The 27,878-nt window shown below is 43.1% G+C and overlaps 1 protein-coding gene across 3 annotated transcripts in view; it reads right to left on the minus strand.

Annotated features, from left to right (window-relative positions):
• Window positions 1-3,853: 3,853 nt before the first annotated feature.
• The window catches only part of GAN (gigaxonin), a 42,059-nt gene continuing 18,034 nt past the window's right edge, over window positions 3,854-27,878 (minus strand). For 2 of the 3 annotated variants that reach the window (XM_055818514.1, XM_055818515.1), the window contains 5 exons: window positions 27,048-27,197; window positions 26,603-26,739; window positions 25,976-26,104; window positions 18,821-18,930; window positions 3,854-18,036 (listed from right to left, as the gene is read on the minus strand). In XM_055818514.1, the coding sequence (XP_055674489.1) occupies window positions 17,855-18,036; window positions 18,821-18,930; window positions 25,976-26,104; window positions 26,603-26,739; window positions 27,048-27,197 (708 nt within the window). In that variant the 3' untranslated portion in view covers window positions 3,854-17,854. The remainder of the gene's footprint in view (window positions 18,037-18,820; window positions 18,931-25,975; window positions 26,105-26,602; window positions 26,740-27,047; window positions 27,198-27,878) is intronic. The other variant, XR_008749771.1, reaches the window with a different exon arrangement.

Below are 27,878 nucleotides of genomic sequence, written 5' to 3' on the forward strand. Positions count from 1 at the left end.
AGCTCCACAGGCAGCTGATGGGAACAGATAGGCCCTTCCCAAGGAGACATTCAGATCTCAGACCAAGCAGTCCCTGGGGGAGTGTCTCCCTCTCCTCAGCGCCGGGGGTGACTCACCCTCAGACACCAGCATATCAAGAAGAAATCTAGGACAAACCCACTCAGCCACTCCGGCTGTCAGGAGGAGCAGCACAGCACAGCCCTCCCCATCCCTGCAAGGTCACCGCATCCAGCAATGAAAGAAAAACCGAGGTGAACTGTAGGCGGGCATCGATGGCAGGCCACGGGGCCATGCCTAAGCCTGTGCCCAGCCATCTCATGGCACGGAGACTGCAGTCAGTACCATGCCATTATTTCACTGTACGGGCTACAGGTTTTAAACCTGAGACTGCAAAAAAGCGCATGAGCAGGAAGCATTAAGGACTGAACCATCCTTAGAGAAGGGGGCACTGGGGAAGGGCAGCAGGAGGGAGCCTGGAGATGGGGCCAAGAGCTCCAGAGCTCTTGCAGCTGATGAGGACACCTGTGGGAGGACAGGTGAGACTGGTTTTGAGGAGGTGGGCAGCAGCACTGCTTGCACGCAGGAATGGTATGAGGCACCTCCAGAACACCCTCAGCCTGTCTCTTTGGTCAGGCAGCTTTTAGCATTTCAAAGCATTTCTTTTCTTTGTGACTCCTACCACTGACTTAAACAGGCAAGCGGGTATTTACAGGATCAGCAAAACCCCTCCTGCCTAGGTGCCCCGAAAGGCACAGTTACTGTCTGTCCTGCAAGCAAATTGCCATCTGCCTCATTTAAAGGCTTTTCTAGTCCTGGGGCAGGATTAAGGAACTGGAGAGTGGGGCACAGGCTGTGGCAAATGTCAGGGCCCCGCTGCTGCCAGTAAGGTGAACCCTGCGCTCGCCTTGGGAGTTGAGGACGGGCGTCCCTGGGCTCTCTCCTGGGGTGGCAGAGTTCAAATGGACACTGCGGCAAGCGAGGGGACGTCTCCAGCCCCTTTCTGAGCAAAGCACCCAAGCCAAAAAGCAGCCAATGATCGCAGGCACCTGATGTGCTGCTTGTCCCAGAGGCAGCGGGGTGGGGTATTGTGAGGGGAATCTGCTTTCCTCTTCAAGACAGAAAACATCAAAGTTGCCCTGAAAAATTAAAAGCTTCTGGACAGGCTCTTAGTATATTTAAGAAAACAAAACAGACTCGTTTCAAAGCACTTTTTCCAAAGGTCTTTCCTGAACGTACATCACATGCAATGGAAAAACACTGCATGCCTGGCATTTAATATTTTTCACCTGTGACCCAGGATTGATGTCTATTTAACTCCCTGATTTAATCCAATGACATGTCTCAGCAAGAAAACCTTTCAGACTTTGGAAAGCAGTTGGAAAAAACCGAAGTCACGCTCGACACTTCCCCTTCCTTGGAGAGATAGGAGTGCTGCTTGCCCTTTCCTGACGATAAGCATATCCTGGTGGATAAAAATACATTTTACTCTTACCGTAAATTCTCCATTAGCCAACTCCTTCAGCCCAGCCTACAGTGTTGGGGTTCATGATTCCTTAGAGGCCACACGTGACAGAGCTTGGCCTGCGTGCATCCCAAGTACACTGGAGAAAAAGCAAAAATACTTCTGATCCTGGTGCCGTTGGCTTCACCTGGAGCAGCAAAATCTGTTGAGTGGCAACAACATTCATCTCAAATGACTTCCACCTTTCGCAGGACCTGGTGGACTCTGCGTTCATTTTTGACTCTGACTTTACAGCAGCTGCCAGACAAAAAGTAAAGGGTTGTATTGAACTCTGAACAGAAATTCCAGGTAATTTTACTATTTCCAGTGACCATTGTGCCAAAGGGCTGACTTAACGACACAGAGCTTAGCAAAAAGCGGGGCTCAAGATTTTATTTGAGATTCTGGAGGCCAGGAGGCTCTGCAAAGCTGCTTATCCTTCCCACATCACCTCCTTTCTCTCCTTCACCTGGAAAACTCAGCCTGGTGAAAGCCTGCTCTGAGACCTGGGTGCTGCAAAGGACACAGATGCCACCTCTTACCAAGGAGGCCCTGGAGGAGCCCGGCTCAGCAAAGCTGGGGCTGCTCCCCCCACCCAGACATCTCCACAGCAGCTCCCACCTGTGGGGAGCCTTGGCCAACTGCCTCTCCCGGCACATTCTTGCCAGGAAAAGCTGGTGGGACGCTCTTCTCTCAGGCTGGGGTGGAAGCTCATGATCAGCTGTGACTCCCCATGGCACAGTTCTAAGTCCTGTTGTGTAAACCCAGTACGGACACAGCCCTCTTGGCAAGTACCCTGCAATTTAGGGAGGCACTGGGAGGCCTTGCTCCCAGGCACCGAGCGCCTCAGCTGAAAATCCTGTTTAAGGAACCTTTTCTGGGTTTTCTCTGTGGTATTTTAGAAAAACATCGAAGGGTAAAAAGGAGAAGAAATGGAAAGTTGAAGTTGTATCTCCTCTGTGCATAAAAGGTAAAGGAAACCAGGCAGCAGCCCGCTTCCCTTTCTGACAGGATTCCAGGTTGTGGAATAAAGACAAATCCAACTTCACCCTCCTGTCTTTGTTCCCAAGACTCACTAAGACAGGGGAGATATGGCAGAGCCCATCTACCCAGCCATAGCCATGGGAACAGCAGCAACAGGAGTAAATCAACAGGAGATTCCCGACACTCAGCCCCTGCTTACACTGCAAGGCCTCAGGCGCTCCGCACCCAACTGCCCAACAGCTCACGACCTCTGCTGTGCTCCACTTGCCATGGCTGTTGAAATGCGGAGGAAAAGGTTTTTATGGTGCAAATATCCACCTTTCTGTCCCAATACCCACTGTCTCTTTTAGAAGGTGTGTTTACAGCACCCCGCTTTGCACTCTGCTGTGAGGCTGTGGCTCTGCCTTCTCCCTTGACTCCCCTTGCCTGAGCTACCCCAAAACCTCAGCTTGTCCTCGACTCCTACCTCACGCTCGGCCTTGCCTTGGTGTCCTTTGATTTCCGAAAAGGTAGACAGAGCTCTGGGTGAAATCATGGATTTGCCTGAAGATCAAAAGGTACAGGACCCCTGCAGTGGCAGAGTGAATTGCTGTCACTGCACTCCCTCCCACAACCCCAGCCAAGGGTATCCATCCTTCCTGCTGATGGCCAGAAGCCCTTGCTCTGGCTCTTCTGCCTTGGCGGAAGCAGCGCTCGTGGAAGCGATGGCTGGTACATCAGCAAAGGGAGAAGCGCAGCACAAAGGTAGCGTATTGCTTAATTTGAGTTGCAGCTGCTTGGTGTCTTCAAAAAGTCCCAATCTCTGAACTTGAAGAGGTTACACATGCACGCTGTGGCGCAACTGAGGGTCGCCAAGTATCTGGCAGCCCTGGAATGAGCTGTTTGTACCCGCCCTTGGGAGCAGTTATGCTTCACATCTTTTTCTCCTCTGCTTTTAAAGGTCACATGAAAGCAGCAGTACTTGTGAAGGTGACCGCAGGGGAGAACGGAGACCTTCGAACAACTGTCAGAGCTTTGACAGGTGAGCAGCAGCTCCTTCCCACGCCCATTCCTCCCAGAGCGGCCACCACCAACACCCACGGCCCGTGGGCCGTAAGTACTTACTGACCGGACAGAGCCGGAGGGGGACTGCTCCGCCTCCCCTTGCTTCCTTAGCCTTTCCTCCATTTATTTCCTTTGGGGTTTCCCCTTTGATTCAACTTCTGGCATGTAGGAATGTTTAATAATAAAACAGATAACTCATGGGAGATGATATTTATAAAAACTACTCTTTTTTTTTTTTTTCATTTTTCCTAAGACCTTGAGAGAAAATCCTGAATTACGTTCTTCCTTTCCTTTAAAAATAGAAAGAAAAAGCGTAAGGAGCAGTTAACAAGTTTTCAAACCATCAATGTTTTATTTGGTTAGTTTATTAAACACCTTTAAGACAATTAATTTTGGTCTGTACCCTTCTATAAAATAATTCAAGTTCTGAACAAACCTCCAATACATAAAGCAAAGTTACTTTTACCATACGCAAATTTCAGATCAAAATACAACACTCTGTTTTCTTACATTTATAAAACCCGGTCAAATACAAACGACATTAAAAAAGATAAAACACTTTCACTGATCCTTGGTACAATATTACAGCACAATTTGCACAGTGGCAACTAAGTCCCCAAAGCACAAGTCAAATACTTTAAAAAGGGAACCTCCCTTTAGTCACCCAACATTATACTGAACACGTAAACGAAGCGAGTGCTACTTAATCCAGGAAAATTCTCATGTCCCTTTTTGTACTGTGTGTGAGCCACAAAGCAATTCTGCAAGGGAGGTTACTGGTAGCAACCAACCAGCTTTCCTGCTTTGCTGTTAGAATTTTATGTGCAACTACTCCATGAAAACAAATGGATGGAGGTGGACCAGACTCTGCACTGGGCAATTTATGGCAACTAAAGTAAACCAAGAGATGTGTATTTTTCTAGTAACAGATCATAAACCTTTTTTTTTTTTTTTCCCCTCAAAAAAAAAAAAAAAATCAATACCAAATTATCTGTGGGTACAATTGGAGTAACTGCCTTTTTCACTTTGAAGACATCTAACAGACGCAGAGTGTTTTCATTTGTTGAGAGTTTGTTCCATTGCAAAACCCAGTGTTTCAGCAATAGGTCAAAGTGCCATTAAAATTGCACATTTTTCTTCAGTTAGGAGAGAATACATGGTAGCATGCAATGTTCGTTTGTTACTACGCCTAAAAGCTTGCACTTAATACTAACTTATGAACAACGTGGGATCTCTTATGAAACAGAACCAAGAACAAAAATTTAAAATACAACCATAAAATGGTAAAACTGAAGCGTCAGTTGACAAACATTTCTGGGAAGGTTCTACTTAGCAAGCTTACAGTAACACCTCGAGAACAGAAAGTAAAATCCGAGCAATAACAGAAGGGTCTGATGGATCACACTCGGGTTATACTTTGCGTAGGCAGTCAAGGCAATCGCACTGCAGCACAACTAACGGGTATTTTCGCCTGCAGTTCTGCAAACCCCTCCTTTGTTTCCTCCCACCCCCAAACCAGTAGTTTTACTTACAATTCAAATGTAAGTTCAGTTCCTTTAGCCTCAGCTAATGCGAAAATGTGTGCATAATTAAATGGAAAAATACACTAATGGATCTAAGTTTCCTCTCCTCCCTCCCCCAAACTCATGTCATATCCATTAGGATACCACACACTTTCCAAAACTTTCCGTATCTGTTAACATTAGCATTATCCCAACAGAATGAAGGAGAATTGCATGCTGCACAAGTAGTACGTATTTAAACGATGCTCGAGTGTAAACAATATAGGATGGAAACAGTTAAAAAAAAATCCCAGCGAGGTACAGCAAAAACTCAATTTGCTAATTTAGTCTTTTAAGTGCAATCGAAACACTGCATACTGCCCTTCTCCAAAAAGATCTCTCTATAATTAAGCTAAACTATTAGGCTTATTCCCTTAAAGCTACATACCCATGCTATAACTCATTACATTGACTTAATGCAAATATTTGTGGGGGAAAATTAATTTACAGGGTTAATTAAAATCTTTGCAGTATTCAAAAGGAATGATAGTAAAGGGATCAACCATGGAAAATGTGGTAATACACGTTTTTAAAAATATTTCCGATAATTCTAACACAAAACAGCAAGTATATTTTGAAAAATGCATAGAAACCCTGTCAATACAAAAATCCCCACTAAAATTACACAACTAAGCAATTTTAATCTAAATATTTTATGTGCTTTTCCTATAAAGGCCACTTTGACATACAAATACAAAAAAATTTACATTTTTTCCCCAAAATAAATTATTTGTTCCTCAATTAAAAATACTGAATATGGAAGCATAACAACCCTCTCTCATGCCAGCTGCTCATCTGCAGTGGCTACTTCTGAAGAAGAAAATCTCCAAATATTTTCAATTACCAAAAGAAATAAGGAAAGCCTTCAGACTTTGTTCTGCCTAGCACTAGGGAAAGAAAACCTGGGGTTAGGAACGGACCAGGCTGAACAAGGCCCTTACACTGTATGTGCTGGGGAGGGAATGAACGTACACAGACACCCGCAGAGAGATTTCCTGTTTGTCTCCCGTGCTATGTACTGAAATCCCTTTTTGAAATCAGGGAAATAAATCGAGGTTAACCTGACTTAAAGAAAGACAGAACAGCAAATGGAGTTTGGAGGGAGAAGCGGTACGAGGTACAAGGTGGGTTAAGTAAATGAGAAATATAGGCCAGCTATGCAGAAGAACACACGTAAAGGTGAGAAGACATCGTCAGCTGGTAGATACGAGCTACTCATAGGATGCAGAACCAGGGGAAAACAGTGGACCAGTTTTCTTAGCATTTAATAGCGGGAAGAAGAGGAACACAAGGAACAAACTTCACTGGAAAAATGAAGCAACGGGAGAACAAAGAACCTTTACCAGCAGCCCCAACCACATGGGCATTTATCCCTGAATTGCCATGGAAGCAGCAAAACCAAACTCACATAGCAGTGGAAATGAAAACTTACTTGGACTGGATTCGAGACATCAAAGGTATTCTTTACCGTAAGCACCAGATCCACAACTGAACAACACAGGAACATAAAAAGCAAGACCTACATCTCTCTGGAGGGGCATGGCAAACTCAAAATGCCTGACACGCTCTAGAGCAAAGAGATGCAAGTGTCATAAAGTGGCCCCTATACTCCAGCAGGTAAGCCACACTGGTGGGTTTACAAGACAAGCTACAACTGACAACAATACGAGACGGACAGGAGGGATACACTTTGATAGCACATCATTCAGCATCAGAACACCTAATAAACTGACAGGGGGGAAGGAGGAAAACCAGTGAACAGCAGTTGATGTGGATGCAGGATTCTTGGGCAGCCACTGAGTACAAGTCCTCCTAACCTTGGACCAAGGACTACATTTGGAAGGACACAAGAGCTGTGTGTCTTCTGTGTCACAAGGAATCAGCTCTCTGGTGCGCTATATTGCATAGTTTGATTGAGGCCAAAGAGCACTCATGTCTTATTTTTCCCTGTTTTTAACAGAAGTAACTCAACAAGCCCAAGTCAGAGCATTCCAAAGCCTGGCCCCAAGCAATTCACGGACTCATTTCTAAAGCAACACAGGAAGCTGGGGTGGGCACATAAATAAAAGCAAAAACCCCATTCCCACACAAAGCACAAAAGATCCACAGAAAACATACACACATAAAAAGCCTGTAAACACATCTGTAATACAGAAGTCAAAGCATGACAGCTGGATGATGAGAATAAACCTTGCTGTCAAGCTGCATGCCAGCGATGGTAAACAAGCCCAGGTGAGTGTTTCTACCATACCACACTGACATATTTTTTGTGGAAAAAGCAGCAATGTATTCTAACAATATCCTGGTAATTATCAAGATCTTGGATTTGACAGAATGCTGAGCCTTTACGAGAGCAGCAGCATTACATTCCAACACCCTCCTATTACTTGGTTCGTAGAATACACACATCATAATTGGATTAATCAATGTAATTAATCTCATTCTCTTATGCTAAAATAGAGTATGTGTACAGTACAAAGGCTAGGTATATTAGTCATCATTCATATACTATATTCAATTCTTTAGCACAATCCTACAAAATTCATAGTACTCAATAAACATGGTTTACAGAGGGAAAACTCTGAAGGAAGAGCATCTAACGTGAAGAAATTTTGCTTTTTCCTTAAAACAATCTCAGCTTGTCAGGCTCCCACTTCAGATTATTAAACAGTAAGCATACAAACCGGGAAGCACTTACACATTCCTGTTTTCTCAAAGAAAGAAAGATAGAAAAAAAAAAAGAAAACACAAAAACCCCAACCACCATACCAAAAACTGGAGGGGAAAACCAGATGGCCAGGAACTCCCTGGTTACTTAGGCCAACACTCGCTGTTCCACCCTGCAGAAGTATTTCCAGAGCCTCCAATATTTTCAGATTTAAATACAACAAACGTAATGTACGAGATCTCCTGTAACACTCTACCATAAACCTTCATACCTTACCCTTACGTGAGAGTCAGGGTGGACTCATCCCTACCCACGCTGCCAGGGCGCAGCTGCAAGGCTCAGACTCCGCGCAGGCCTGGCAATGAACAGTGCCACTCCTCAGCCGTCCCTAAAATAAGAGCATCAAGGGTTTGCAAGCTCAGTATGGTCCCTCATTTATTGGCTGTTTTTCAGCCAGTGCTGCAGGTAACACAGGTACTCCTTGTGAAGGCCACCAGCCTGTGGTTCCTGGGCAACAAGTCTGGAGAAGTTTGGATGGTCCAGAGGGCAGCACCTGAGATGTGAGGTAGGAGAAGGACAAGGCAGTCTCTAGACTCTTTTCAAAAGGCTAAAGGGCTCTCAGATTAACAAGACTGGGAAATGCTACACCACCGGGACTGTGAAGCCTATGAAAAGGCTGCAGCCTGATGCCTGGAGAGGGGACAAGTTCAAATATCACCCCCCAATCCTCCCTGCGGCTTCAGACAGGGCAGGAGTAAGAGCTTTTACGTCCTCCACAAAATGAAAAACTTCTAGCAATCTTAAGTTACCAAAACCCTACACCGAACTGATGATCCAAATTAACGGGCACAATAAGGACAACGAAGTATCCCAGACACAACTAGAATTCAGCTCCTCTGCTCCACGGCTTGCATCTGCAAGAATCTTCTCCTCAGATCTGCCAAGCTGGTGTCAGTCTAGCGATGGCAGCAGTCCTTCTACCTTCCCTCCTTCCACCCCTCCATCCAGGGTGCACGGACCTGCCAGCCACGCGCCGTGCCTCAAACACGGGCTGAACAGACGAGCTGCGAGGCAAAACCCACACCTGGCCCAGCATCCCCATGCTCTGACAGTCATACAGGTCAGCACGTCCCAGACACACCGCCAGCTCCTGGGACTCAGCCCAAGAAGATTAATATTTATGGAATAGCCACCACGATGCCAATAGAAGGCTCTGGAATTAGCAGCTAATTGGTACAGTCTGCAGAGACATGAATAGCTCCTTGTTTTATCCCTCCTATTTGTGCATGGCCAGTAAAATGTTTGCTACATTTAATTCAACCTTAATATGAGCCGCTACTTAAAATTTTAAAGGAAAATGTTCCCCATGAAGCATTTCTTGGTTTTTCCTTTACAAAGAAAGAAAAAAGGCAGCGTTCTCCCTTTCCCATTACATTTTGTATTGTTAAGGCCTTTGACAGTTCAGAATCTGTCTTTATGAAAAGGGATTTTTTAAAAAAAAAAAAAAATACTCAAAAAAAACCCAACAAAACCCAGAGAACAAACACGAGCTGATTATCAGCTTACATAAATACTTTAAGTCGTCAAGCACAGTGGTAAGGAATTCAAAAATATGTCAAAATAGCACCTTTAGAAGCAGAAGAAAACTTTTTTTAAAAAATTTCTTCAAGCTAAGCAAAACTCTGCATACTTGAAGATCCCAAAGAAATGGGCAAATACATCATTTCAGGTACAGAAGGTGGGTATTTATTTGGACAGTTTTTCCTCTGTAGGTGAATAAATGAGGAACTCCGTGAAAAAAAAAAAAAATAATCCAGATGAGACATTACAGAAAAAGCAGTGAATCTCTCTATTGAGATAATGGATCAAGTCCGCAGGCAAAACAGTGCAGCGCAGAGACAGATAAAAAACTATCTGATCTGTCCTTAAAAAGAGCAGTCTCTTCTGTGGTTTTAAACATATTTTTTCCTATTTAAAAATTCTCAGGACAGTCTTTCAATCGCTTCTCACATTTACAAGTATAATAGTGACTTTCAAGTAATATAAATTCTTATTTACTTTTTACAGCAGCTGCAGGTCAACCTTGGTCTTTTTGTACAGAAATACGCATTTAAAATGAAATTAAACTGTCCTTGGACAATGGCATCATTCTGCCCTGATTCTTGTCTGCTTTTCGTTTTTCATAGAAGGACAAAATGCAATTTAAAAGAAAACAACAAAAAGATTTGACAAAGTGCAAAGAAAAAAAAAATGAGGTAGCTGGGAACAGGAGCTTTTCCCCACGGACAAGGGGGCAGACTTCCAGCCACTAGTAATGCTCACACGTGGGAGTGGGCTACCCATGCTCTACCTACAGGGCTGCATACAGATCTTCAGGTGATCTCTAACCTGCCGATACTAGTTTTACAAGCTTGATGAAAAGTCATTTCAATGGGTATTAGGCACTGTCCCCACATACACCAAGGGGAGTTTAAAGGATGCAGAGACGTGCAGAAAGCCAGCGCACAGAGCCCTTTGTGTGGACGTCCTCCAGCCCGCAGCAGCTCTCCCTAGCAACTGTCGGCAAAAGCAACGCATTCAGGAGTAAATTTGGGGCAAGAGTAAAAGCAAAATCCTGTTAGTAAGAGCGAAAGACAAAACAACTAGGACTAGAAAGCAGCACTATGCATGGGGTACGCCCAGGAATCTGCATCTGTTGGTTTGACAGGGCTTTGGGGTCAATTCCTAGCCAGCCAGCCACAGCCTCGAGTCCCCTCTGGCACCCGATGTCTGCAGCTGGGCAACGTCCCAGCCACATTCCCAAACACAGAGGGCAGCAAGGGGTGGCAACTACACCAGCTCTGTGCCAACACCAGCCTCTTGCCCCATCAGATCCACAGGGCAAGGCCATGTGCAGTGTAAGGGAGTCTTGTTTTACTGGTACTTTTCCTCCCCCATCAACACTGTAACGCTGCCGCCTTCTAGGAGCCCACCAGAACACAGCTTGCTGGTTGCATCGACTGCACTAGGGTACGACAGAATACTCAGCGCACATTGCAAAATACAGACTCAGACCCTTTAATACAAAAACGTTTTGATTACAAGAAGCAAATAATTAGGTTTTGGAAGTCAGGGAGAAAAAAAAACCCCAACAGTGCTTAGAATTGACTTCGCAGCTGTTTCCCCAAGCAAACAAAAGCTAGAACAGATCCCGGTTTCTCTAAGCAAATCAGAAGAGTCCTTTGGACTGGTTTAAGACTAGTTCTGGAAGAGTTTGAAAGTATTTCTGAAGAGAGTACTCCTTGGCTTCCCCTCAGAAAGAAACTTTAATAAGAGCTTTAAAGAATGTCAGCTCTGTTCAATCTGACCACGTGGCCAGACACCCCAGTGTACCGGTTACTCTAATAATTAAGCAGACTTTGCTTTTTAAAACCCCAAAACAAGCGACAAAGACAACAATGCTTTCCTGCTATCACGTGTGAATGAGTAACACAGATGCTGCCTTGCTGAAGCGTTAGCATGTGACAGCATTAAGGTGAGAAACTCAAAAACAGCCAGGGATAAGGTTTTTGTAGCACGCTGCCTATCGCATACTGAAATTTAGACTTTACAAATTGGCTCTTGCTTTCATCAGGTGCAATATTGTTCCACGGGTGTTTTGGTTGTTTTTTTTCCCTCTTCTGAAATAGGTAGAGGTGGCAGCATGCTAACAGAATGCACAGAAATTACACTTGTAAAAGCAGCCCACTGCACAGCCTGCTTCAGTGGCACCTTCCAGGCTCCCACTGGGTTTAAAACTACAGATAAAATAAACTTGCCCTTGACAAAACCAGAGGATGTCTTATCAAGGGCATTAGGTGGCGATTCAAAACCACCTAGTATTTAAAAAAAACCCTGCATGTTCACATTTTATCAATAATGTTACTTACACTGGAGATGCTTTTTTCTATCCTATTATTGTAATCAGATCCACCACCTTTTTACAAGGGCTCAGCATAGTCTCGTTTCATTAGGAAAAGTCAAGGGCATAGGTAGGCAACGGCATTGAGCGTGTTCATTTATTGATGTGCTCTGGCAGGTGTTCATTATTCACATGAAACCCTGCAAAGGTTCAGCCTTTTACAATGAAAAGTTCCAATCTTCCAGCTCACTTTTCAAGACACTTCAATAATTATTTCAAATAACCTTCAAATATTTTTCTAGATAAAATACTCTATGTATTTTAATTATTTCTATAACTCCTAAGCAGCTACCTAGAATAAGCCATTTTAAAAAATATCTTTAAGATTTTGTATCACCAATAGATCTACAACAATCACCTGTTGGTAGCTTTTTATAGTTTAATTGTCCTATTATCCTTAACCCTTTTTAGCAGGTGCTTATCTAGTCAGGCATTTTGCATGGGTTTAGTCTATTCTTTTAGCTTACCTGTTAATCAAAAATCTGACAGAATTCATTAGTGGAGTATAACAGCAGTTAGGATTACAGAACCATGCAGGGCACGGCTGATCAGAGCTGTCACCTTAAAGCCTGGCTGTAATCCTTCCTACAGCAAGGAACTGCCCAGAAAAAAAGACCAAACAAAAACCACAGGGATGCTGGAGCTGGAGAGTAGGTGCCCAACCGACCAATAAAACTTCAGAGCACGCAGATGTGACCTCTCCAGAAAACGAGCCATGCTTCACCCAAATCTTACTGGCTTTACAGCAATACCTCCGAATCAGCTTTGACTGGCTCACCTTCCCACTCTGAAGGGACCAGGCAGATCTCCTTCCTTTGCTTTCACAAGTAGCGTGCCAAGGAAACACGGACCCTACTGACGCAGCAATCAACTCCATCAGCAAACAAGGAAAAGCAACAGAAAGCAGCAAATGTCAAAAGGCTACGCGACTGACGACTGAAATGCAGGCCCGTACTCGTTCCTTAACGGTTAAAGGAAATACTCAGACGGAAATAGCTTCTAACTGCAAAATAAACATGTATATAATGTATGTAACTCCCCTCCCACCCACCTGAAGAAGCTGTTTAAGTACTCCAAAGAGTTAAGAGAACACAAACCCCAAAACCTTGATGCTAACATTAGAGGCAGAAAGAATCTGCACCCCAAATTAATTATAACTCTTTGCAAAGCATCGCTGTGAGTGGCACCAAAACATACCTTAGTTACACTCTTCAGTATGCCTGTGTCCCGGGGTAGTCACACTTCCTGAGACACAGCCTTCCTTCTGCAGATACGATAAATGCAAATGAGTTGCACTTTATCTAAATATTTACACTTTTTAAATACTAAAACCTGTTGTCAGCTGCCGTTTGTTACGTACTTGCATGGCACTACTGCTCTAATAACAAGCAAAGTGTCCATACGCATCACATGGGGTGATGCCTCAAGGCAGCTGTGAAGAGTAACACAAACCTGCAGAACAGTATTAAAAAAACAAAGATTTACAGTGTTTTAAATAGCATTCATTAAAAAAAAACCCAACAACAAAAAACACTGCTCTTTTTTGGAACACAGTGAATTTTAAGCATCTCTGTATTTTAATAGAACAGCTGAATTATTGTTATATACAGAGGAAACCGAAAGTTTGGCACTTGTAGCATCTTGTGTTTGTTATTGCATCCTGCGCTCTGCATGGCACGTTACCAAAACCCATGCAGGCTGTACGGGCACAGTATTTGTGGAACCAGCCAAAGAAACTGCAGTTAAAACAGGGAAAACCCTCCATAAAGCCCTCATGTTTGTACTTGTGCATTTACCAAGCGATGCAGGCGTAAGAAGTACTGCAAAAAAGAAGTGAAGCTGCCTGGTGTTTTCTGGAAGGGGAGTTTGTAAAGCAAGCCAGGCGCTTCAGTAGCTTTGAAGAAAAAGCTCGTATTTTCAGCAAGAACTCGGCTTCAGAGGGCAGGCTGTGTGACGTGCAAGCTTCATGCAGTCCAAAGCGGACAGGGATAGAGCCTGCCCACAGCTAACGGTGAGCTGGTCTCGTACATTCGCCTTTCTTTTCAGATTCACCACTATCCTTTTGTGTAATCCCGTATTAATTTGCCTTCAAGTTAAAGATGAGGTACCCTCAAAGCTACGGCAAGTCACTTGACCAGGAACAGCTGGTTGATACAGCACTTCCACAATAACTAAAACTTCAGGAACAGCTGATACACTCTTTGAGGACAGGCAGCCCTTGCCGCGGTGTAACAAACCAGAAGACTCTTGGGGATGCCTCTTTTTCAGGTTATAGAAACAGAAACGATAAGCCTTTGAAGTCCAACACTGACTCTTTAGGAATACAAAGATCTCACCAGGCCAGGTGTGTGCCTCCTTAAGAAACCCAAGAGATTTATTTTGTGAGAGCAACAGCACTTTATACCTTTGCTCCTGAAATCACCCTTTCTGCTGTGCAGGGCAGCCACTAGACTACACGTGTAAAACAAGCACTGAGGACAGTTGTGTGCTTATAGTATTATCTCTTTTTCCCTCCCCCCCCCCCCAACTTCCCTACCTTGTATGCGGTGACTTTCTGATTACAATGGCTGGGGTTTGTCTGGCTCTACAGCAGGGGGGAGGAAAGGACGCAGAGCCCCAACCCAAGTCACTCGCCTGCAGCGTGACCCAGCCGGTCCTCGAGCTGAGCTTGGCTCAAGATGCAACCGCTCGAGACCTGCGCCCCAGGACCCAGCCCCGACCCCAGGTGTGGTAGGCACCAACCCAGCAGCGCTCCTCAGCAACACAGACACTGGGCTCAAAACATCGGCATTTCAACACCGTGATGAGCTCACGGCCCCAGCGAGGCACCCGGTTTGGTAAAGCAGTAAGGAAGGTGCCTCGAATCCTGACGCTTGGAAGCCAGCAGAGTGCACACCAGCTGGCTAAGCAAATCATTCAAAAAGTCACCTTGGGAGGAACTGGCTGAATTTGAGCACCGATTCACAAGCTGGAAGGAATTAAGGCCGCTGTGCCAAGCAAGGACAACTTCACTTTCTGAACTGCCAAACCACCTAAAACCCCTGGATTGCAAACTCTAAAAATTCTCGAGTCGCTTCCCATGTGGTCCAGCCGCCACATGCAGGGGTGCACAGCTGCCGGGAAGGCAGGGACAGCTGGGGTGGCGGCAGGGACCAGCGAGCCCAGTTCAGTCTCCAGCTGTTCACACGCCCAACACACCCAGGCAGCTGGTGACCTGCCTCCACTCAGCACCTCTGGCGTCCAAGCCTTCCTCCGCTGCTGAAGCTGACCGTCCCTTTCCCAAGGAAAGCCAGAGGTCTGCTTCCCCCGCTCACACCCCACCACCTGCACCACCAGGCTCTCCCTGGAGAAAGGAGAGCCTTGGCTTCAAAGCCTTGCTCCAAACCGGGAGGCAATCGAACCTGGTTACTGCACATCCCAAGAGATGCACGAGTCACCGGGCGTGCAGATCAGAACCGACAGACAGACACGAGTCAGACCCCGGGAGACGAACCCCTTCCCTCCTACCCTACACACACACAGGCCAAAGCGTGTCCCCGACCGGCCCCACAGACAACGCAGCTGGGGAATGATCCCCACCCCCATGAAGCAAGGCCAAGGAAGCCAGTTTTGAGATCTCAGCAGGGCTTACACCGTCAGCTCAAGCATGCACCCAGAACTCCAGGACACAGCATCTCCAGGGACTTGGTCCCCGGCCACCAACCTACAGTAAGTGATAGTACACACGTGCTACGAAATTAACTTTGTAACTGTTTCAGGTGAAGACGCTTAAAACTCCTTGGTCACAGCTCACCGAGTGCATTCACAACACACTCCAATTACCAGCAGATTTGTTCGGTTTACTTATGTTAAAAAAAACACAAACAGTAAGAATACCTATTGTTAATCCTACTTTAAGTGTAAACATTTGGTTCAATAACTTTAACTGCAAAACACTGCTAGAGTATACATGACTTGGATCTATTATGTGCATTTATTACTTAGGTTTTCTGGATGCTGAATGCCCTCAAGTGTACTGGGAAGCTACAGGGACTCAAGAGATAGCAGCCTGCAATATTCTGAATAACATTTTTCAAAGTTTCCTAAGCCACTTAGAAAACTGAGCTCAAAAGTGAAATAGATACTTAGAAACATTCATCACTTTTGAACGTGGGATCTTGGCACTTTGTCTAAGAAAAAAATTGAACAATCTAAGATTTTCAAAAAAGGGAAGTTTTACAGATAAACTAACAGCACTTGATTTATTTCACAAGACAGCCAAGGATGGAAATAGTGGTTCACATTTCTGTAGTAAAGCATTATATATAAATTTAAAATCTACAGACTATATATATACACACACCAAGTTTACTGCAATGCATAAATATATAAACTTTTCAATATGCCAACTAATATAGGTCAGAAAATTGATGTATATAGTTCAAGTTTTGCAGCACTTCAGCATTGTAAAAAATAAAAAAAAATAAATAATGGTCAATAGATTGGCTGCTGCCCTCTTCCCTCCCTTCGCTCAGATTCAGAGTAATCCCAACCATACACCAGTGCTATGGAAGGACTGAGCTGAAGTTTCAGAACGTCTCTTCAAGGAATATTTAGTGAAATATTACTATTTTGTACTGGTCTGGGATTGTATTTCAGCATACCTACGATGATTCAGTAAAGACGACAAATGTTTACACGAACACAACTGAGGGCAGAGATTGGCTTGTCTGAGGTCCACAGAGTTGCAGAGTGGAAAGTATTGTATGTAGTTCTAATACTGGTTATACAAAGTCTCCTTTTCTGAAGGGCAGGAGGTCTTATTTCTATTTCCGTCTCTCATTATTCCTTTTAAATAAATACAGGTTACATCCCACCCATCACAACAATAATGAAATTAAAAATTGAGGTAAAAGTGTTCTACCAGCTGATCTTGACTACGAACAGAAGTCAATTAAATATCGCTACTGATGTGAACAAGACTTAGTAAGAAATAAAATGCAAGATACTAAATTCTTCACTATAACCACACAATAAACCCCAGCTTTCAAAGTCAGACAGCAGTAAACAAGACTGTACCTTAGCATGGAAATCATTAGTAAACCAACTTTTGATCCCAATTTAAAGTCGCTGTACAAATTTTCCTTAACTCACAATCCGAAAATCATGTTTTCTGCAAAACAAATATATCCTTGTCATATTTCACCTTTGTTCTAGTAGAGATAAGATGCAACTTTATAATCCTCAGTCTTAAAAACCGTTCTTAGTTTGCAAGCGATCTGAAGTAAAAAGGAACACAACCCATTTTCTCCCGTTTGTCAAGTTTTGTTGTCTTTTACCAAAAGCAGCAATCATCATTAACTGTTCCAAACGCTGTTTCCCTTTTTACTTCAAGGAAACAGCCGCCAAAGCCCACACAGAAACGCATGCCACCCGCCTGTACACCAGTTCATCAGGCTATTCAAATGACAGCATAGAAAAAACAGTTTACTTCTCTAGTATACTGTATTCATTTCAGATTAGTCCATTTTAAATATATTAAAAATATTTGTAGGAATGAAAACATTGCAAATAAATGAAAAACCGTATGTACACACCTCCACCATTTTTAGGCACAGACCTTAACTTTTGAGGAAGGACTAGAAATAAAAGGTGCACCAACCAACATCTCCTATGGCATTACGGGCAAACAACAGTCTTTGCAGCGTACCAGGGAGGTTGGTTATCGTATAGCTTCTGTGTATTATAGCTATCCAGTCCAAGATAGCACGTTTATTCTTATCAGTTCCCCTCAGGGGAAACGCATCTTAAATCTTTTTTTGCTTTTCAATAAACTTCGCCAAAGTAATATCAATTCCCACCAGTTTCAGACACAAAAAACCTCCTTCAATAACACGGCTTAAACTCCAAATGGTTACGAATGAAGGTGTTTCCTCGATCCCCCCTTTTATTTTCCCCCCCTCTCTTCTTTTTAATGTATACTTAAGTTATTTGTTCCCAAAACAAGAACTGAGACTCAAGCTTTTTAAGCATTTAAAACAAAAACAGTTACCATACCAAAGCACAGCATACAGTGTAAGTTTCAGCTGTAATTTCTCAGCTTTTCCTTTATATAGAGCTATATTATGGTGGACTGCGCAGAATTCTTCCAGTCTCCTCCACTGTCAGCATATGGATCACGGAGAAGGTACGCGGATGCGGAATAATCCTTGTTGAAGCTGCAGTCGGAAGAGCTTGCAGTTTGCGATCCGCAAAGCTGCGCAGCCAGTACGGCGGAGGTCCGATGGAAACAGTGGTTTAGTGCGCTGCCAGGTTCCCGTGCTCCTTTTAAATTCTCTAACATAGTCATAATTTGTACCTAAAGTCACACACGCACAAAAAACAAAAAACAAACAAAAAAAAGAAGATAAAATGTTTAAAACATACTGTAGCTACCACCACATTTAACCCCTAAAACAAAAATATGTGGACAGGAGCACGCACAGAATCAGTTCCTGGATGTATGGTTGAAATTATTGTTAAAAGGAAACTACAATGACATCTCTTATCTACTTAAACCCACCACACTTAGAGTTTTGCTCTTTTCTATTTTGCAGAGAGCCCCGTTACACACAGACACATACAGATGGCCATGGAAGCACGTAGTCTTCCAAATGTCTCTTAGAGTATGTGGCCAGATGCTGAAAGCTGAGGACCGAATGTGTGTGTTAGTACACATTTATTCGGTTGGGATTTAGAACCAAGACTCCTTATCGCATCCGTATGAACCACTGGGTGATGTCCCCAGAATGCAGAACCACCTGCTCACTGCTGCAAAGATGGGAGAAAACCTCAGCCGCCAACATTTTTTCTTGTATTTAGACAAATACAGTGACATACTCTTAAGCCTTGACCTCTTCTGATCTTCAAACTGCTCATCAACCAAATGCTCCTAGGGCTGAATTTGTTTCTGATTGAGCTCCAATGTACAGAAATGTACAGGTTGGTTTTGTATGTCCAACATAAATCCTCTGAAGATCACAGTAACTTAATACAACATAGGCCCAGAATTCATTTTAAAAAAAATTCAGTCTCATTAGTGCCAAGTATTTAGAAGACTGGAAGAAGACAAGCAACAGGAGATTATTAGTTCTAATTCTGACCTGTATCGAGATCTCCAATCACATATATGCTGGCTCCAATGGGCACAGCTCCATACACGAAAGAAGAACTAGTTGGGATACACAGGTTCTGGTCATTTAGATAAATCCACCTGTAAAAATAAGAATTTAAAAAATGGTATGTGATTACTATTTGACAGAAAAAAAAAAAATACAGATTTGTTTTGCAAACAACATCTTTGACTCAGAACAAAGTGTACAAGTTGATTTGCTATGTAAAAACTGTTGAGAACATTGTCCAGTTTGGGACAGTCCCTGGCTTTTCCTAGCCAGGAAAAGCAGTTGGAACCACTGTTTGGAAAGTTTGGAATACTTTATCCTGAAGTTGCTTTACTTCAGAATTGCTCCACTTGTCTACCTGTAACACATTCTTGTAGCCACGCAGCGTGACATTCTGGAAGACAGCAGGTATATGACAGTGCCTTTTTTACAACAGTTATGCCAGTCAATTTTCCCTACAGAGAAAATTTTAGGCAGCTTTGTCTTAAAATCAGTAGAGTCATAAATATAAGTCTTAATAGTCCACGCTAGGGGAAATAACAAATTGCTAAAGCAGGGCCTTGTTATTACAGAGTGCCTTCCCCCATGTAATTCCTTAATGACTTTAACTGTACTTGATCAGTGAAAAGAAATCCCCTGCCCAGTAAGAAGAATGCAGCACTCCACAACGCTTAACTTGAAACAAGGGATAGAAGACGGGAAATCAAATTGGTAAGGGATTTTGGGAAAGAAATGTCCGCTACCTGGAACTGAAACAGACCTTCCTGATCACATACTGGGCTCTCCTCAATCAATTTCTAGCTCCTTCTACAAACTTACAAAGCTCCTGTGTTCACATCAAGCACATTCTCATTTCAACACTACATCAGCCTGATCTTTCTACCAAGTAAAAAGCAGTTTTCCATGTTGAAGCCTCTGGAAACCAGATAATTATCTACTCATCACCCACACGGGACACTGGCAAATCAAGGTGTCCCATATATCTAAAGCTGTCAGCGTCCTCGCCGGTTCTGAAACAAATTGCCACAAAATACTGCTGCACTTTTGCAGATGCTGTCACAGTTACTATTTATAGACCCTGAAGACATACAAATCAATGCTATTTTAGATCTTTTATTAAATAATTTAATATTAAATCATTTACAGAGAACAGGAAAGTCTGAAAAACCTTTGAAAAGCACCCCATATGTTTTCACAGCCATGCCTGTTTCACTTGGGTGTAAACGTTAAGAAATATCCTCACGGACACAGCTGACCTTTGAAAATTCTGCATCATCTTAACTCATGATTCAGAAGTAAGCCTCTCTCCTGGCACTGAAGGAGATGCTGCTACATATCAATTATCTTGGAGAAAGAGATCAATTTTTACAGGCCAAATGAACGCATCAGCTGTCCACTATTTTGTCTGTGCTATACCTTGAAGGATTAGGGTTCAGCAGAAAGCAAAGGAACGGTTTGTAGCTGTCGCAGACGATGACAGATGAACTAAGACCAGAGAAGTCCTCTACACTGATCCAGAAACTGTTACAGAGCAAACCACCTTGCACTATATTTGATTAGCTTCCTCTCCTTACTGTGGCAAGGGGGACAGTCAGTATTTTCATCGCTTTTTAGCACCAAGTTACCTACAATTATGAAAACTGACTGCGTGGCAGAGAAATGTGGGAAGACTGCAATTTTTTTAATTTTTTTTTTCCTTTAGTAGTAAATACAGGCCCATGTTAAGGGAGAAGAAAACCAAAGAAGTTAGATGAGTTTAGCCTCGCTACTGATCAAGTTCAAGCCTGGAAAATACAGGAACTTCAGGGGTTTATCTCCGCTCGATACTCAGGGTTTTGGAGTTTAAATAAACACCCAACAACGGCGTGAGGCACAAGCATTCTCCTACTCCACATCACAGAAGGCTAATATTAAAGCATCTGTACTGTAGTTGTTTGTGAAAATTCATTCTCAAATCTTTCTCAACAGTTACACTTTAAAAAACAGGCACAACTTTTCAGGAACGCTTACAGCAGCTTTAGCAGTTAAAACTAGGAAGGAACAAAGACAGGAAGGGCAAGGGGTCACGTTTCATCAGAATTTGACCAAGTTCCAGCTTAATGCGGGCTGTGCCTGCTGCTTGAGCTGTATGGAAAAAACACCATGGCAAAAAATTCAGTCTTCAGGAATTTGAAAACACTCCTTAGAACATTACTCTTGCGTACTTCCCTGGGATGGCTCTACTCAAACCAAATCTGAGAGTAGCAGGGGGGAAGGCATGCACCTCTGTAACCACGGACAGAAATGATTGCTCTGAAACTGAAATATGCTTCCACTCAACAAAAGGGGAAGGAATCCCGATTCTTTTTCAGTCTTAAAGCGATACAAACAAAAGAATCCATCCACACGGCTGTAATTAACCAGCAGGATGGTAACTGTTTTATTTCCAAGTGGGAAGTAAGTAAGTGATACAGAACCAAACATATTTCAGACACATCACCTCAAGCTCACACCAGCTGTGAAAGGAAATTTTCTGTGTTCCCCTCATCTGACAGGGCTCTCAGTCAGCCAGTTAGCTTTCTCATTACATTTGCATAAGCATTTTCTTTTAATAGAATTCCAGCACACTGAATGGGAGAATCTTCCTAATTACACATACTATATTACAAGATTATTCAGTTTACTACTTACTGCTGAAAGCACTTCCTTATTTTTACGATGTTCCAGTAGCAAAAAATATTTTTAAGGAGTTTTTACCAAGTACTGCTTCTAAACAAGTACCTCTCACGTTTATCCCTCTCAATACCTGCAAATTTTTGTAATTTTGAACCAGGGGCTCGTGAAGAGAAGGAACAAAGCCTCCGCCACTTGCAGACCACCAGTGAAAGGCAGCAGTGGCTGTACTCAAGGACAGGGCTCCACCAGCAGTTCTCGCAAAGAATCCTAAAGCCAATGCGTGCTCTATTAAGTATTTCCATATATCCACAGTGAAAAGAAAAAAACCAAACCAGTGTGTACGGACATCACCCAATTCTCCATGCACCTGTGTGTGATGCAAAAAGGCGTGTCATAAATTATGACCTCTGGTAGAAGGAAAGACTGACCCATCAGGGTCTCTAATGTGTAGTTAAGATTTCCTGCTTTTTATGGAGCGGACCAACACTGGATCATTGAGTGAAAGATACCCTGACATCTCCCACTTTCACACTTTTTTCAATCTATTTTTAGCTTGATCGATACTTCAAAAAAACCCCAGGATACAATGTACACAAAGCTTAATCTACAGTCTAAAAAATCTACATCCTGAAAAAAACTGCAGGCTGACGTATGACACTTTCTATCCTCAGTTCACTTAAATCCACTCATGCACATGACTCTAAAGTCAGGCTGACAAAACATTTATTAATTAAAAAAAATTCTCAGTTACAGAAGTACTTCAAACATGAGAATTGTTTTCTACGTTAACCTGTCCACATTGCATGTGTATGCTACTATTCTGTCTCACTTCATTTGTTTTATTACTTGTTTATACAGTATAGCTGAACAGGAGCCTCAATGTTTATTTTTTTGCTAGTGTGAAGATCTCGGCACATCCTTAGTCTTTAGAAAAGTCTGTGTCATCATTAAGAATAACAATTTGAAAGACTGTGCGCACTGTGAGTTATTAGGAAGTTACTGTCAAAGTAAGCAATATTAAACAAGTTCTGTCTTTGAATTCAATTCAAGCCAGAATTATGGGGGTTTATATGAATTAATATATTCTTTATATACCAATGTAAGTACATAGTTAGACATACACACTAAGCAAAACCCGTAATTCAGATCCTCATGGACTCTGGGTGCCCAGGATGACGCTAGACCCTGTATTCTCAGGTAATAAGAGCTGAGGCACATACGAAAAATTATGCAGATCACACACGTGTGCACTGCTGCCACATACCTGTAGACCAGTAACATGCAACAGCTGAACTCACAGTACATAAAATTCTTTCAATTCAAAAAGAAAGTGATCATGACGGAGTTGTGCACTTACTTAAAACAGCTGGAAAAGTCTGCAGCTCATTATGAAGTATGCGATCTTGATATGTAACTTAAAAAAAAAAACCCACACTGAATTTTTGTTCGAGGCTGCTAGAATTTATATGCTGTTGAACCACTGCTGCTAAGCGATCTTGCAAACTTATTCCTCATTTCCATGACTCTTTCAACCCAACCCTTTTAGAGTTCTGTCAATAACAGACACATACACTGTCATACACTGTCAACGTGATATTTCAGCTTTTGACATATCCAGTATTATCCCTTCACTGTAAATACAAAAGAATATGCGCTGTGGAGTCTCAAGGTGCTTACATCCCTCCCAAAGCCTGTTTGAAGGGGACTAACCACCTTTATTTGTTTCGGAAACCATTGCTGAGGAAATAAAAAAAAAACTTTTCAATTATAAATTAACCTCCTTGCAGCAACTGCACAACGTTTAAGATGAAGAATCAGTCTCTGCATATGTCATATTAACGATGCACTAAAGAAGTCTGAGAGAAACACTGTCCGCCTGTGGTAAAAATCTACAGCATTACCTATGCTTTACTCTTGAGCAACGGTGCAGAGCATATGACACCCAGTGCAAGTGGAAGTCCTTAACTAATCAAACATACACATAGGTATTTAGCACAAGGTTTTCACAGACTTAAGAGAAGCATATTATTTAAGCTTTCATCCTTTGCTCCAAATAAAGCGATTCAGGTTTGGTTTCTGCTATTTCTGAATCAGCCCAGAAAACAACGACTCTTTGGAAAATATGAAGGTAACTTGCCTTCATCTGGTATTCATTTGATATTTGTGAAACACTATTATAATGAACTTATGAGAATATTCCAGATTCAACGAAGAGTACCAGACAACAAAAAAGTGTTTTGTCTCAGTATCTGGCAGGCGGAAATGTTTGCTAACTGCATTTCGAAGGCAAGTCCCTTTGTGGTGATTTACTCCGTTTTCCACACAGGTACAACTGCTCAGGTCTCACAGTCACCGCCACAGCCACCCTGAAAGGCACCCATCCCACACCGCGCTCCAAGGGCGCCGAACTCGTGGGCAGCCGTCAGACCCCAGGAGCTGGAGCACTAGAACATAGCACAGTAACACTGCACCCTCTTCTGGCCAGTAACACCCCTTCTGCCTCCCAGGCTGGAACTGGGGACCTTCCACAGCGCCGGAGCCCAAACCCCAGCCAGCAGCACCAGCTGCAGAAGCGGCAGCGGCCATCATCCTGCTCTTCGCTGGCCCTCCATTTCCCAAGGAAAACACGCAACCTGTGAGCCACCTGCAGTGCAAGCACAAGTTTATGCCAAGTTAATTTCCAAGCTCAAACCCTGTGCACTGGCAAGAGCAGAAAGGCAAAGCCTGAATATCTGAGCAGCCCTCAACGCGCGCCTCCTCCGCCAACTCGAGACTGGTTACTTGCTCCTGCCTCACCTTCCTCGGAGCCAGCGCAGCCCTCGAGCCACACACACAAACGTGCGGTGCTCGAAGATGACTTGGAGCGACCGCATTTTTACGGTGCGGTGCTCGAAGATGACTTGGAGCGACCGCATTTTTATTATAAGTTTCCTAGAATCCTGTAACACGTCTGGGATGGCACCAAGCAGAGACACAAATACACACACTGGAAATACTGCCGGGCAGGCGCCTGTGCCGCAGTCAGCAGGTGGCACCCAGGGCTGCCCCGCAGCACCCAGGCTGGCACCACCGAGCTTTTCCGAACTCCACTTCAGGAAAGCTCAGTCTGTATCAACCAGTGCAACAGGTTTACAGTTGCAGGTGAGGAATCCTGAGCCATTACATACCACCCTTTGAAGAACAGAATCAGCCTGGAAATATTTCAGGCAAACCAACTAAAATTAGCAAGTAGGAGACAAGGGAGCATCTCTTTCCCGAATCCTTTCCCTTTCAAGGGCCTCTTGCCAAAAAGTTTACCAGCTTTTAGCATTTCCCTACACTCATTCCCATAGGGCTAGAAAACACTAGAGAGCAGCAGTAGCAATAACTTTACTTATCCACCTACTTCCTATAACCACTTTAAAGAATGTTTTTTCTCCAGCTTCATTTGATTATAGCTAGTTTAGACATCACTTTGAACAACACAGAAGACCTCTTCATACAGAAATTAAAGTGTCTTTACATCCACATCTTGCAAGAAAACTATATAAAGAACTTACATCTACTATTCTATTTTTGTGTGCTTTTATACAGATCACAGTCATAAATCAGTCTTGATCTTGTAATACAGACATGCTCATCTCCTCCGCTGTCAACAAGCCTTGAAACATCTGACCACAAAGTCTTTTTTCAATTTAGTTTATAAAAAAAGAGAATCATGCAATTTACGGTTATACACAAGAAAAAAGGCACTGGAGGAACCAAAGCTTGTCAGCTATGACTGGAGAATAAGGTGACTACACACAAAATTCTGTATAACCTAACATTTGACTAGTTACCACACGTAGTAAGGTGGATTCCAATACCAGAGGCAAGAGGTAACAAATGAAGTCACCAGAAGCAGATACAAAACAAACAAAAGGAGATTAGCCATGCACAGTGTCAAGGTGGCAGTGGAATGTATAGCATCTGTAGCGTCTTTCCTATGGCAAAAGCCTACGTGGGTTCAAAAAGCAACCAGCTATAAATGCATGGAATAAAAATGCATGAATCTTATTTCTAGTTTAGGAATTCCCTAAACTGCAAATCCCTGGAGACAGGACTAGACCACGGAGAAGTATCCCTGTATGTACACACACTCCTCCAGGAGCACTCGCAAGGGCATGAGCACACGTCGGGGGCAGCTGCGCCCTGCACCCGAGGGAACTGCAGGGTGCAGGGGAAGAACCAGGCAAACCACCTGTACGGCCAAGGTGTCCCTCCTGCTCAGGGCCACCCGAGACTGACGGGGCAGTCCCGGGCTTTAGGTCTGGTGTCCGAGAGGGACAAACCACTGAAGCAGATGGACCTTGGGCAACAGCTACGCTGGATCATAAAAGGTAAAACGAGCAAGAGATGTGTGGCACAGATCTAATATGCTCTGAAGTGCTGGAGCAAGGTGGGGGAACAGCCAGGCAAGTGTGTGAGGCATGTATTTTTATGTTTATAACTGCAGCTAGTTACCTTTTAAACTCGTCATGATAAAATTCAGATTTGCACGTCACCATCTCACTGGCCTGACTGTCATCGCGACTCCTGACCCCGCCAAATACATAAAGCTCAGAGGCAACTCCACAGGCCACTGCCCCAAACCTGGGAATCCAAACGAGGAAAAAAAAAAAAGGTAAATGCAATTTATCAAAACCATTTCACATATCCTCCTGAACTTTCTCAATTTTTTACATTTTTGTTATTTATACACACACACGCACACCCCCTTACATGTTCAACAAGATGAGATGAGTAGTGAGTATGAATTGTAAGCAGCTAATTCAGACCATGTAAAAGAACAAAACAGCAAAGTATTTATCTCTGGAAAAAAATTCCGAAGTTCCAATTGAACTACACTTTCTAGTTCTCAATTTGAATCAGGGAAGTATTGCTTTTAACACCAGGAGTGTATTTCTACACAATTCATGTTTATTGCTGGGATGCTTATCTTTATTCCAGGCCACCACAATTCAGAAAGACATGGTGAAATTCTTAGGCCATCTTCAGGGATTCACCAGAGAAAGGAAAACTTACTCTCATCAGTGTGTTAAAAAATGTCGTAGGCAACAACCTAGTTCCTCCCCTTCCATTTTCACTCACCTTCTCTCTTTCAGAGGGCAGATTGCTGTCCATTGCTGAGTCCTAGGGTCATAACACTCAACAGATTCAAAGAGCTTTCCATAGGAGCCTCCACCCATTGCATAGATTTTCTTCTTCATAGCTGCATAGCAGCCAATCTTGTGGAAAAAGAAATAGTACAGCTAAAATTACGCACAGTGTTGAGAGCTCAAAACTAACTATATACACACATACACACGCGTATGTACTCGGGTTGCCTGTACAGCATACGTCAAACAATGCCATGCACGAAACTTCTCAGCCACAGTTTTGTTTTGGTACGTAACTGAAGGAGCTGCTTTCTCTCATTTCAAGACTATCTGCTACAGCTTCTACTTGAAGAAAAAGGTTGGGAAAAAAATAGTATATATATAGGCATTAACTATTTAACAATAAGTAACGTGATAACATACGATGTAGTTCTTACCTTTCTAACCATGGTCAAGTCTGGCTGCTTAGTCCAGGTCCGGCTATAAATGTCGTAGCTCTCCATAGAGATTAGCTCCCTGTCACCATCCTCGCCTCCCAGAATGTACAGAATTCCATCAATCTCTACCACACCAAAATTATGCCGTGCCTAAGGAACATCAATACAGTCAACGTTGTAAAACATAACTGCCACTGTGAATAAATCTATACAATCTTTTTTTTTCAGCACACCTGTCTGGAAAGCGATACTGGTATTATGCCTGGGTTTTGTTTGTATTTTTTTTTAAATGATGAAGTCCTAAACTCCAGAGTAAGATTATTAATTCATTCAACTAAATAAAAGGAGGAATATTCAAAAAAGATAGAGCAGCAAAAGCCAAAGAGACTGCACAGAAACATGAGAACAGCTTGGCCATATTTCAGTTTGCGTAGCAGTGGTCTCCACGATGAAGCTGCTGCTCTCAGAAGCAAAACTGGAACCCATTACCTGCAAAAAGGCAGCTCTTCTATTTCGTGTGTAGAAGCACAGCTACCCTCAATCTCACAGCAAACAGGAAACATCATGTATCGTCAAGTCTTACTCACAGTAAGCAGAAAACTCAATGCATCGTAACTACAAACGTGGCCAAAACTACAGGCCTTTGCCAACCAGAGACGGTAATGAGGAAAATCCTGTGGCAAAGCAACAATTTCTTAATAAACACCCTATGCTGATTTAAGAAGATAAAAACCCAGGTGTATTAAGGATAAATGTTTACAAATAATAGACTGTTAGTTTTTGATGGAACGCAAATATGAAGGAAGCATTAACTCAAATCAAACCTAAATA

Source organism: Falco peregrinus, chromosome 14 (genome assembly GCF_023634155.1).
Source record: "Falco peregrinus isolate bFalPer1 chromosome 14, bFalPer1.pri, whole genome shotgun sequence".
Taxonomy (NCBI): domain Eukaryota; kingdom Metazoa; phylum Chordata; class Aves; order Falconiformes; family Falconidae; genus Falco; species Falco peregrinus.